The sequence below is a fragment of the Myotis daubentonii genome, chromosome 3 (assembly GCF_963259705.1).
Source record: "Myotis daubentonii chromosome 3, mMyoDau2.1, whole genome shotgun sequence".
NCBI classification, from domain to species: domain Eukaryota; kingdom Metazoa; phylum Chordata; class Mammalia; order Chiroptera; family Vespertilionidae; genus Myotis; species Myotis daubentonii.
Window position 1 is genome coordinate 67,780,870 of NC_081842.1, and position 13,140 is coordinate 67,794,009.

Sequence of the window (13,140 nt, forward strand, 5' to 3'; positions counted from 1 at the left end):
TTCTGAAGGGATAGAGTATTGAACTTTCTTATAAACATAGTTGATGGTCTGGTCTGAGGGCCAGCCTTGTGCCTAGCTGGAGGATATGCTGATCTGAATGCTGTGGGGTGAGGGATCCTGAATGAACCTGCCCCTTCATCCCCAAAGCAGTTGAATTCCATTTGAAAATCATGGAGCTTTCTCTATCAGGCACTGTTCTAGGCTCTTCAGGGAATGCAAAGATGAGCAAGATGAGTAAGACTATGAGAAAGCCCCCAGGGAGCTCAGTTTTATGGGGGCTCACAGAAATGGGCACAGCTGTCATATCAAGTGTGCCAGGAGTCTAGAGGAGGGAACTGTGAGCACCAAGGCTCAGAGAAGGCTTCACAGGGAATGTATCATGGGAACTGGGTCTTAAAGGGAGAGGATTATTATAATAAAAAATTAAAAAAATATTTGTACATTCTGAAGAAAAACACTAGACTAAGGAGTATTATAATAGACAAAGAAAGTCGTGTTGGGCATGCCAGACCACAGGAACATGTGAGGAAAGACACAGGAATGCAATTGTGCTTGGTTTTTTCTTTCTGAAGTGCAGGAGCAATGTAGGGAGTGAGTGATTGGAAAGTGAGTCATTTTGAAAAAGAGGGATTTCAAAGCCACACAAAGGCACTTAAATGTTTTCTTCAGGCAGTGAGAGATCTCTGAAGGGTCTCAGAGTTGAGTGAATCACATCTGTGCTATAGAATGATGTACCTGGTTACAATGTAAGGTATGAACTGAAGACAGGAGAGTTTTGAGACAGAGATAGAGTTAGGAGGCTTTTGCAGCATCTGGATGAATGGTGATGGGGACTTAAACTAGGGGATGTTAGCTGGGTGAGACTGGGAGATATTTATGGACAAAGTATTCAGAAAAGATGATATATGACTGCTGGTTCTGGAATAAAGATGAGAATCTACACTCTCTCTCCTCAATGAGGTAGGAGGTGAAATCACCCTAGATGATCACAGGAGTGAATGGAGACAGTAGTGTCAGACAGGTGCCAAACCCACTGAGTGTGAGGGAGTGACTGGCTATTGTAAATTATCACTACAGGCATTAAAAAGGAGGGAGGAGAAAGCATAAAATGATAGCAACATAAAATGATAGCAATTCGTTTAGAACTATCATTATAAAGGAGGAGGTTGATTGATTGAAAGTTATATAATGGAGGAAGGTGAAAGAACATAGAGTAATCGCCATGCTTAGATTCCTCACCATTGGAGTTAATGCTTTGGATACTTGGCCCTGTTAAAATTCACATGTTTATATGATTACCTACTACTTTCTTTGAAAAAATAGAGTCATATCTTGAGGCTAAATATTAGGCAAAAAAACTAAGCCTTATAGTATTTACAAACTAAAGGTCAAACTTCCAAGAAATTAAGAGAGCCTTCAAACTTACCTCCTCACAAGTCTCTTATTTTTAGTTTTATCTTCAGCATTTTCCCCTTGTGCACATGTAGCTTATTCACATCTAACTCTAGTGGCTCCCCACAAGCCAAGTGTTAGGTAAGAGACATTATACATTGTGGTGTTTCAGATAACCAGATTTGGAACTGAAAGAAATGTCTTCTTAAATTCCATATTTAACTGCCTCTCAGATCTGCTTTAAAGTCCCCCCTCTTTCTCGTCTAGTTAAATGATGTTTATTTGGCTGTGAAATTCAAAGGCTTGAGTACTTCACAGAAAAGGCAGGTGACACCAGCAGAGGAGAGAGATAAATGCAGAGTTTAGCACAAGCAAGCTCCATTCACATAAAAATTTGCCCCACCACATAGCTCATGTTAAAGTGATGAAACTTCAAACATTTCTGTTATAGGTGAGCTGTAACAGGTACGCCAAATCACCTCTCAGCAAACCCCTACCAGTCATGGACACATTATGTCAATTTATGGGAAAAATGTGAGTTCCTTGTTAGAAAATACTTGTAGGGTTCACTTAATTTTTACTTTAAAAAATGAACAAAAGGAGTTAATTTCTATATTTAATCCTCATAATTAGAGCGATTGTATGGCAACAAAATCTGTGAAAAAAGTTTATAGTTGATCTCTTTGGGAGTGTGTGCAATTAGAAGGAAGGAAGGAAGAAAGGAAAGAAGGAAGGAAGGAAGGAAGGAAGGAAGGAAGGAAGGCAAAAGGGAAAGTAGGACGGAAAGAAGGAAGGAAGGAAGGGAGGAATGAAGGAAGGAAGGGAGGAAGGAAGGAAGGAAGGAAGGAAGGAAGGAAGGAAGGAAGGAAGGAAAGAAGGAAGGAAGGGTCTTTTGAATTTGCTGACTTTCTGATTCTGAAAAAAAAAAACTCTTCAAATTTCTAGCTTGCTCAACTTGAATGCCATCTTAGTTATTTTTTATAACACTTTTCATATTTATTTTTTACTGAAATGTCACCTTTGGGGATAGGCATTTATATTTAATATTACTGATTTATTCTCTCTCATCAAAACTTAGAATGACACAACCACTAATTATTAATGGAATAATTATCACCAATTATTCCATTTTCCACCCCAAGGAGCATGAGGTATAAAATAAATAGGATAGTCTCTGACCAAACGATTCATTGTCTTTGTTTTTTAGTTGAGAATTACATTTTCTTGTTTTTTTTCATAGATATTGAAACTCCTAAATTAATTTAAAAATACTTAAAAATTTTCTCACACATGTAATACATACTGTTTACCTAATAACATAATATAGGAGAAAATTAATTAATCTTTGAATAAGGTTTAACATGTTATATACATCTTGTGAATGTTTAATCTTCAAGTCTCATATTTTTAGAATAAGACCACCAGCAAAGTAATGTGCTAGTACAACTTTATGTAAGACTAGAGGCCCAGTGCACGAAATTCATGCACTGGGGAGGGGGGGTGTCCCTCAGCCCAGCCTGCACCCTCTCCAATCTGGGACATCCTTCTCACAATCCAGGACTGTTGGCTCCCAACTGTTTGCCTGTCTGCCTACCTGATTGCCCCTAACCACTTCTGCCTGCCAGCCTGATCACCCCCTAACCACTCCCCTGCCAGCCTGATCGATGCCTAACTGTTCCCCTACCAGCCTGATTGCCCCCAACTGACCTCCCCTGCCGGCCCAATTGCCACCAACGGCCCTCCCCTGCAGGCCTGGTCACCCCCAATGGCCCTCCCCTGACAGCCCAGTCACCCTAAACTGCTCTCCCCTGCAGGCCTGGTACCCCACAATGGCCATCCCCTGTGGGTCTGGTCAACCCCAACTGCCCTCCTCTGCAGGCCTGGTCACCCCCAACTGCCCTCCCCAAGCAGGCCTGGTCCCCCACAATGGCCCTCCCCTGCAGGCTTGGTCGCCCCCAACTGTCCTCCCCTGCAGGCCTGGTCCCCCCACCTGCCCTCCCCTGCTGGCCATCTTGTGGCCACATGGGGGTGGCCATCTTGTGTGTTGGAGTGATGGTCAATTTGCATACTAGTCATGACTAATTAGCATATCTGGGCTAATTAGCGTATTTCTCTCTTATTATATAGGATGTTGTGGAAAATATAACACGTGAATTTCTTACCAAGTTTTTCTTTTTTATTCTATGTGTGTGTACGTGTGTCCAGTTAATACTTCCCTGCCTGTACTGGTGGATGCAAAGGCTGTGCTCTCTTGTCCTTCTATCCTGTTGACAAATGTGGTCGTGATAACATGGGAAATATTCCTCAGTGACAAGCCTTCCTGCATCAGAGCTTACAGGAGAGACAAAAATGAGACCACAGAAAAAAACTGCACTGACGGGAGAATGACCTGGCCCGACAGACCTGACCAGAATTCTGCCCTTCAGATTGACCCAGTGGCCATCACTCATGAAGGGTATTACAGGTGTACAGTGGCAACACCTGATGGGAATTTCTATCATGGATATCAACTCCAAGTGCTAGGTAAGGAACATTATACATTGTGGTGTTTCAGAAAACCAGATTTTGGACTTAAAGGAACATCTCTCTAAATACCATGTGTAATGTGTTAGGACTAAAACATTTTCTTCTTCATCCCTGCAGTGGCCCCTGAGGTGACTCTGTTTCAAAGTGAGAATAGAACTGCAGTGTGCAAGGCAGTTGCAGGGAGGCCAGCTGCTCGGATCTCCTGGACCCCAGCAGGAGATTGTGTCCCTCAGTATGAATATTGGGGCAATGGCACAGCTACTGTCCAGAGCATGTGCCACTGGGCAGATGTCAATGTGTCTATTGTGTCCTGCTCTGTCTTCCATGAGACTGGCAACTGGAGTCTGTCCAAAGACCTGAATCCAGGTAAGTAATTCTAGTTTCGTGTTTGATTTTCCATTCTTTCAGAGGAGTTGTGGTAAGAAGGAAAAGGAGTTTGTAGAGAATTCCTCTCAAGGACGTTCTCTCCACCTTCTGTGTTATCTCCTCTTATACCAAGTAAGCGAGATATCTAGAAGAATAATACAGAAATTTGTTGTAAGGAGCCATATTTTAAAAGAATGAGGTATTTTCTTTAATAATTAAAATAAAAAAGTATTTAATGTTCACTTCTATTTAATAGTAAATTGGCTTGAGTAGTGAACTTTTAAATGAATATCTATGGTTATAGTAGAGGGGTAAATTATAATCTTAAACAAAAGCTTATACTTTTACTAGAAAATCACCCATAACTTTTCTTCCCAAAATTTTAGTGTGGTAGAATTTTCTTCTCTAGGCTCTTTCTAGAATTTCTTAATTATATTATTGCAACATTTATAAATATCCACCTTTACCTCTCCATCCTCACTCAATTATGTAGAAGCAAATACATTCAAATCTGTAGCTGTTTTGTTTTTGTGGTAATTCACTTCATTTTTCTAAATAATGTGCCCCTACTGATATTTCTTAAAATATCAGATTTGGACATTATGTGACCACCTTCTTTTATGGTTAATGAGGATTTCACTTTACATTCCTTCCTCGTCTTTTATAACATTAATATATTGCAACTTTGGTTAAATTAAATAGCCACAGTTTACATTAGTTTGAATATGTAACTTTGTTAAGTGCTAAGTCAAGAAATAAGCTCATACTTTCTTTTATTTATTTATTAGCTAGTCCACCAGTCCCATTTTTTCTTGAGACATCCTGTCTTGAGGCTTTACATGCTATTGTTCTAATTGGGCCTGATTGGCCGCCAGACCTGCTGCACAGCCATTGTCCTGGACGTTCTCTTTCCCTGGATCCTCAACTGGATCCGTTTCTATTTAACCTGAGTTCCTTCTCCCTTCCAGACATTTGGTAGTTTTAATCTCTTTCTTTCACACGTGAGGCATTCCTTAACTCTTTGGTAATCCTTCACTGTCCATTCATTTCAAAGCGTGCATTCAAAAGTGAGCTGATTGGAAGCTCTGCTCTCTGTGGCTGAGCTTGCCAAATAGTTCATTTCAATAGGGTGGAAGGTGGTAAATGGATTCCTTAGTTATCTTTTCTCTGAGGGTGTTCAGGTTCTACAGAAAATAACTCCAGTCTCTTATTTTAGAGTAGTGGTTTTCAACCTTCCTAATGCCGCGACCCTTTAATACAGTTCCTCATGTTGTGCTACTTCATACCTGTAATTTTGCTACTGTTATGAATCATAATATAAATATCTGATATGCAGGATGTATTTTCATTGTTACAAATTGAACATAATTAAAGCATAGTGATTAATCACAAAAACAATATGTGTTTTCTGATGGTCTTAGGCGACCTCTGTGAAAAGGTCGTTCGACCCCCAAAGGGGTCGCGACCCACAGGTTGAGAACTGCTGTTTTAGAGGGATAACCCTGACTGCTATCAGTGTTCTGGGAGCAGGGAAGAAGAGGTGTGTGTGTGTGTGTGTGTGTGTGTGTGTGTGTGTGTGTGTGTGTGTGTTGTGTGTGTGTTGTGTGTGTGTGTGTGTGTGTGCGCGTGACTTCCCTTTAATACTTCTCTGCAGTCTGGCACGTCATCTCCACCCTCCATTATGTCTGGATCCTTGACTCTGGAGTCTCCCCAGTTCATCTTCTCTGGATAAAACTTCTGTTCTTTGCTGATTGGGGAAGGTGTAGTGACCTGCTGCACAGGGTGAGGGGAGACAAACTTTCAAAGAAGCCTCCAACTTTTAGCCCACATGTCCCCAGTCCTTTTCTCTATTTTTCCTGAAGTTCTATGGGCACTAGGGTTGTTACTTATTTCACTCTGAATTATTTGCCATTTTTCTGTTTACTTTTTAAAAATCTAAAAACAATTTGAAATCTGTCATCTGCTCTTGACTTCATCCATATTTTTCTTTGTCTTTGCAATGTATACTTTAAAAATTTCTTTACTGATATTTTAATAAGTTTTAAGAAGAGAGAAGTGGCAAAACCCATGTGTTTGAACTGCCACTTCTCAGTGTGCAATCTTAAAGTGCGATTTGTTTTTTATTTTAGGGAATTTAGAGTATTTACTGAGAAGAGTAATTGCACCTTGTTTATTAATGATGTCCAACCATCCACTAGTACAATATGATGTTGTGTTTATAGAATCACAGAACTGAAGGAGCTGACTAGGCCACTCCCACACCGTGCAGGCATCTCCTGCGTCTTCCCTGCTGGGACCTTCAGCCTCTCCTGGTCTACTTCCAGTGAAAAGAGGGGGTTTCAAAACAATGTTATTTTAAACTGTAAAACTAAATGTTTCTTTTTCTAATGAAATACAGAGAAATCCAGTGTTTAAAAACAAACAGATCTTGTAACATAGACATCCACACATGAAACCTATATGTTCATGTTGACCAATGTCACCCCAATCAATTTAATAAATAAATAAATAAATAAATAAATAAATAAATAAATAAAAAGTAAAACCCCAACAAACTGTTAAAGGGAGGTAGAGGGACTGGGCGTCAGCCTGCTCAGCCCCCACTTCACCTCCCTCTGCTGCCCCCAGGCCATTCACTCAACACCAGGAGCACAGTCTTAAAACCACTGCCTGGCAATTCCTTTGTTGACTTGTCCTCTGTCAGACTGAGCAGTGCATTGCTGCCAACAGTTAATACGTAATTTAAAGTTGCTGCCCTACATTCATTTTAGCTTCAATGCCCTAGTAGAAAGGTGACTTCAAAATTAGGGTTATTTTTCCAACTACCTCCATTATAACTTCCTGTTTATTTCTGAATCTTGGGGACGAGAAACACTGCTATTATTATAACACAGAGATCAACATTTTACGTTTCTGCTATAGCAATTCACCATTCACAAATCCTTAGGGCAACAAGATCCTGACATAAGCTGATGTCTTACTAGAAACCCTAAAGTCTTAATTGATAAAAATAACTTTATATAACAATTATTAATGATTAATGGGTCAGAAGTGTTTAAAATAAAAACACAGAAATGAATTTTATGTACAGTGCAACATCCTTGAAACTTTATTTTAATAGATTTTTATTTTTTAGAGTAGTTTTAGGTTCATAGCAAAATTGAGTGGAAAGTACTGAGTTCCTATATACCTCCTGCCCCAACACATGCACAGCATGCCCCCTATTTACATCCACACACACTGCAGTGGTACGTTTGTTATAAAAAATAAAGCTACAGTAACACATCATTGTCATCCAAAGTCTGTAGTTTACATTAGAGTTTAGTCTAGGTGTACATTCAATTCGTTTTAACAAATGTATGAATGACATGTATTCACCATTATAGTACCATACAGAGCAGTTTTACTGTCCCAACAATCCTTTATGCTCCACCTATTCAGTTCCCTCTTCACCCTAATCTCTAGCAACCCCTGATCTTTTTACTGTCTCCATAGTTTTGCCTTCTCCAGATATGGTTGGAATCATATCAGAATGGCCTTTTCAGGTTGTCTTCTTGCACTTAGGAATATGCAGTTAAGATTCCCTCATGTCTTTTCATGCCTTAATAGCTCATTTTTAAAATGCTGAATAATATTATAGCATGTATTTTTGTGTCTGTATATACAGGTGTCAAAACATCAAAAACCTTAATTATTCTATATAGCATCCTTCCTATTATTATCGTGGTTATCGTGGGATTCATTTGGCTTTTGAAAATCATTGGCTGCAGGTATTGACTGATGTTTTATCTTCTTCAGTTTTATTGGGCTAGTAGGGGGTCAGGAATAGGATAAAATTCAGATGTTAACATCATTTCTCCCATATTATAAATGTGTTAGACTTGGACTATTCTGAATGATGAGAGGGATTTGTTGGTTTACCTAGGCATGCAAGCATAGTAAATTATGCCTTTTGGGGCAGGATTTTGGGAGAGATTGTGCATGCTAATATACTACTTGGGGAAAGAATTACCATAATTCATTTCATGTACCAAAGAGGAGGTGTCCCATATATTTTATTACAGCAAACTCGTGTTGCATAATTTCACTCCCTTTCCCTAAATCCAGAATTATCTTGTTTGGGTGTATTTACTACAAGCAGTATTATTCTTCACCCATTTCTGAATGTTCATTTCTGATTTAGTATGGATTCTATCAAAATGAACCATAATTGTCAATAGTATACTATTTTGTGTTTTCATTTTCAATCTAAATGATAATATTTATTGCAATTTACTCCAATTTATTTTTACAGAAAATATAAATTGAAAAAAACAGAACCTACTCCAGGTGTTGAGGAGGTAAGATAAGATCTAATAGAATATTTGCAAATTTTAAGCCTTGCAGTTTGAAAATCTATTCACATAATTTGTAATTTGCATCAATATTAGTGTTTTAGTTGAAAAGCAAAAATTCTGATTTTATAATGCTAATAGTGAAGTGTACTTATTTTGTTAATTATTTACCAATTACTATTTATATACCACCCTAAATCCATATTTTAATTTCATGAATTGAATCTTACAAAACACAAAATGTTTGCTTCGTTCATACTGTAATTTGTGGAGAAACTGAATTGGCATTTCCTTCAAGTGAAACCATCTTTAATTCTTGTCTTCCCTTTTTTACTACCATCATCATTTCACTCTAGCCCAAGCTTAAAACCTATCCTACTTCTTAATCTCTTTTTGTTTGTTTATTTGATTTTTAATACTCACTTGAGGATATTTTTCCATTGATTTTTTAGGGATAGTGAAAGAGAGAGGGAAAGACACAGAGAAATATCGATGTGAGAGAAACACATCAATTGGTTGCCTCCTGCAGGAGCCTGACCAGGGCCTAGGGTGGGGAGAAGCCTGCAACCAAGGTACAAGCCCTTGACTGGGATCAAACCTGGGATCCTTTGGTCCACAGGCCGATACTCTATCCATTGAGCCAAACTGGCTAGGGTTCCTTAATCTCTTATAAGTACCGCGCGCTAACCGATTGCGCCACTGGAGCTCCCCTTAATCTCTTATAACCAGTAGTTTACTAAGTCTTTGATGCTCTGCTATGAAATACTTCTCATATCACTTCCATTTTCTCCATTCCTACTTTCATTCAACCTTTATCATCTGACACCAAGATTTATGTAATAAATAAATATTTTTAATAAAAAATTTTTAAAAAGTCTTGTTCTATGTTCATATAAGCCCAGAGATACAAATATAAACCCTATTGGTTGATACTAAAGCTATGGGCACCGATTACAAAAACATAGGTCGTTATGATTTTTGGCTTTTTTGAATTGATTTTGATTTTAATATTTTCTTAGGATGAAATGCAGCCTTATGCCAGCTATACAGAGAAGAGCAATCCACTCTATGATACTACAAACAGGGTGAAGACATCTCAGGTGTTACAAAGTGAAGTTGATGGGATGAATCTCCATACTTTATAAATTGCTGGAATCTAGGACCAGGAGAAATGAATTGAGATACAATGCAGTCACTGTTTTGATTTTCTTAGAGTTGTAGAAAGGAAGACCTGTTTCGAAATTAGATTTTCAAATATTCTTAGAAGATAGAGATGTTCTAAAGGATTTGCATTCATATCCTTATGCAATTGAAATTTTAGAATCTTAGCTGCTAATAGCTAGTTCTCTGAAGAACTGATATTATTACAAAGAAATCACATGTTTATGATTAAATATTCAAATTGTTCAGTACAGTAGGTAATGAAAACTGGTTCCCTCAATAAATAATTCTGCAGAAGGAACATTCATGAACAGGTTTTATGCATTCTTTCAGAAAATTTCTGTGTGCTTATGATATATTTATATACCCATGATATATGTGAATATTATATGTCTATTTACATATACATACATATATCCTTGATGACACACAAATGAGAAAATGCTACAATGCTGTTCTGTACTTATAGAAAGCTAATAATATAATATGTCTTGTTAAATCTTTTATCTTTTATCCACACAAACAGAGCTACCTCATTCTTCTTAATGTTAGATAAAATTTCATTGTATGGTTGTATTGTAATTTAACTAACCACAACTCTTGTGATGGACAGTTAGATTGTTTTAAGTTTTGTTTATTTGTTTGTTTTGCTATGATAAACAATACCATACAGAATGTTTCTTCTGGATATGTCTTTGTAGTTGAGTATATTTATAGAGTAATTTCCTTGAGTGGAATTTACAGGTCAAAGGGTTTGTGCATTCTTAATATTGATTGATATGTCAAATTGTATCTATTTACATTCCCTCTAATTGTATTTGAATGTGCCTTTCTCCATACTGTTATTTTAGTATCTACAAATTCCCACTTTTTATTGTTAATCAACCAGTTAGCTAATCTGATGCAAAATTATAGTAAGAACTAGAGGCCTGGTGCACAAAAATTTGTGCACTTTGGGGGGAGGGGTCCCTCAGCCTGGCCTGTGCTCTCTCGCAGTCAGGGACCCCTTGGGGGATGACCACCTGTTGGCTTAGGCCCGCTCCCCAGAGGATTGGGCCTAAGCTGGCAGTCAGATATCCCTCTGGCAGCCCGGGAGCCCTCGGGGGATGTCCACTTGCCAGCAGGGAGCAGGCCTAAACTGCAGTTGGACATTCTTAGTGCTGCTGAGGAGGCAGGAGAGGCTCCCACCACCACTGCTGTACTGGCAGCCATCAGCCTGGCTTGTGGCTGAGCAGAGCTCCCCCTGTGGGAGCGCACTGACCACCAGGGGGCATCTCCTGCATTGAGCGTGTGCCCTGTGGTGGTCAGTGTGTGTCATAGTGACCAGTCATTCCCAGTTGTTCTATTGTTAGGGTCAGTTTGCATATTACCCTTTTATTATATAAGATAGAGGCCCGGTGCCTGGGTGGGGGCCGGCTGGTTTGCCCTGAAGGGTGTCCTAGATCCGGGTGGGGATCCCGCTGGGGTGCCTGGCCAGCCTGGGTGCGGGGCTGATGGCTGTTTGCAAGCTGGCCAAGCCCCCCAGCGGGGACCCTCAACCCATGAGGGTGTGGCCATCCTGGGTGAGGGGGTGATGGCTGTTTGCAGGCTGGCCACAGCCCCCAGCCACCCAAGCTCCGAGTGGAGGCTGGCTGGAAGCAAGTATCTGGGATTTATTTAACTTCTATAATTGAAAATTTGTTGCCTTGGTCCTGCTCAAAGCCTGGGTTGCCCCTGGCAACCCATGCTCCCAGCCCCACCTTGAGCAGAGGCCACAGTGGCCTGAAGCAGGTATCTGGGATTTATTTATCTTCTATAATTGAAACTTTGTAGCCTTGAGTGGAGGCCACAGCTGGCCAGGGCAGGCAGGAAGCTTGGCTTCCTCCATCGCTGGGGCAACGAAGCCTCCTGCTTGCTCCAGCTCTGTGGCTGCCAGCCACCATCTTGGTTGGGTTAATTTACATATAGTCGCTCTGATTGGCTGGTGGGTGTGGCTTGGGGCATAGCCAAGGTGCAGTCAATTTGCATGTTTCTCTTTTATTAGCTTAGATTATCCTATATAATAAAAGGGTAATATGCAAATAGACCAAACAGCAGAACAATTGAACAAACAATCAAAGCATTATATATATATATATATTTAAATGAAGTAATATATAAATGAGGTCAGGACTCCATAATGGTCACAACCAGCTCAGGAGGAGGGGCCAGGTGCAGCCCCAAGCCTGAGGGAATAATACATAGGAGCGGCCCAGAGCCTGAGAGATCAACACAGAGGGGGCTCCTGCTCTGAGCCTCCATGGCGCAGCTGGGGGCAGGCCCCCAGTGGACACACACACACATACACACACACAGGAGGCACCTGCTCCGAGCTTCCTATGGGGAGCAGGCCTAAGCTGTCATTAGGATCTCCCCTGAGGGCTCCCGGACTGTAGAGGGGGCATGCTGGGCTGAGGGCCTCCACCCCACCCCGAGTGCATGAATTTCATGCACCAGGCCTCTAGTATTATTTAATAAACCAGATTTATATCTATCATGTTTATGAGAGAGAGAGAGAGAGAATGAGAACATGTATGAAGATTTTGACTCATTATATCTCTATGGAGATATTGATGTCTAATATCTAATGCTTAAGAGTCTTTCAGATAAACTGGAAATGTGTACTTTATAACATACATTCTATTGTGATGTATTTATCAAATAGAAAATGTTTACTGACTATGTAAGTGGCTAAATATGCATACGGAGGACTTGGAAATCTATAAAATAAGTTCTATGTGCTAAGAGAATGGCCCTGGGGTGATAGGACCCTCCCCTCTGTTTTCTGTGGAATAAAATGCTAGGACTATGTATACTAATCATTTTCTAATATTATTAAAATATATTTTATTTATGAAAAACTAAGTCTGTTTCTACACAGCAGGAAAAACATTAAAATTTTTCAGCATGGTAGACATGAAAACAAAATCCATTCATTCTTCAATTGTGCATTTGAAATATTTTATTTTGTCTTATTAACATGCTTTCCTTCCTCCAGATATTTTGGTTACTCTAGGCTTTATACTTAAAATAATTTTTAATCTATTTGTATGAAAAACTTATATAATAGCACTTGGCACATGATATTTGACCAAGCCACTTGGATACCATTTTGAGTTGGCCCAAAACCCCAATTCATTAAGTTTCCCATATACATATTACCAAGCAGTGTAAACAATAGTTACCATAACCTGGTCTTGACCTTTTCTTGATTCTTCAATAATCTCTAGTTGGAATGAGACTCACAGCTAGTTAGGTTCAAAAAATATCTGTTTAAATATTACTGAAAAACAAAACAAAACAAAACTGTGTTTACATCTTAACTTTATAATGTCGAAACAGC

At 39.4% G+C, this 13,140-nt stretch overlaps 2 protein-coding genes across 2 annotated transcripts in view; both read left to right on the top strand.

Annotated features, from left to right (window-relative positions):
- The window catches only part of LOC132229610 (cell surface glycoprotein CD200 receptor 1-like), a 151,797-nt gene that overhangs the window by 37,534 nt on the left and 101,123 nt on the right, over window positions 1-13,140 (top strand). The gene's annotated exons all lie outside the window — the stretch shown is intronic.
- CD200R1 (CD200 receptor 1) lies at window positions 3,576-11,021 on the top strand. The gene is made up of 5 exons (XM_059691659.1): window positions 3,576-3,915; window positions 4,036-4,284; window positions 7,952-8,054; window positions 8,579-8,624; window positions 9,638-11,021. The coding sequence occupies exons 1-5, from the start codon at window positions 3,576-3,578 to the stop codon at window positions 9,761-9,763; spliced, it is 864 nt and encodes a 287-aa protein (XP_059547642.1). The 3' UTR covers window positions 9,764-11,021.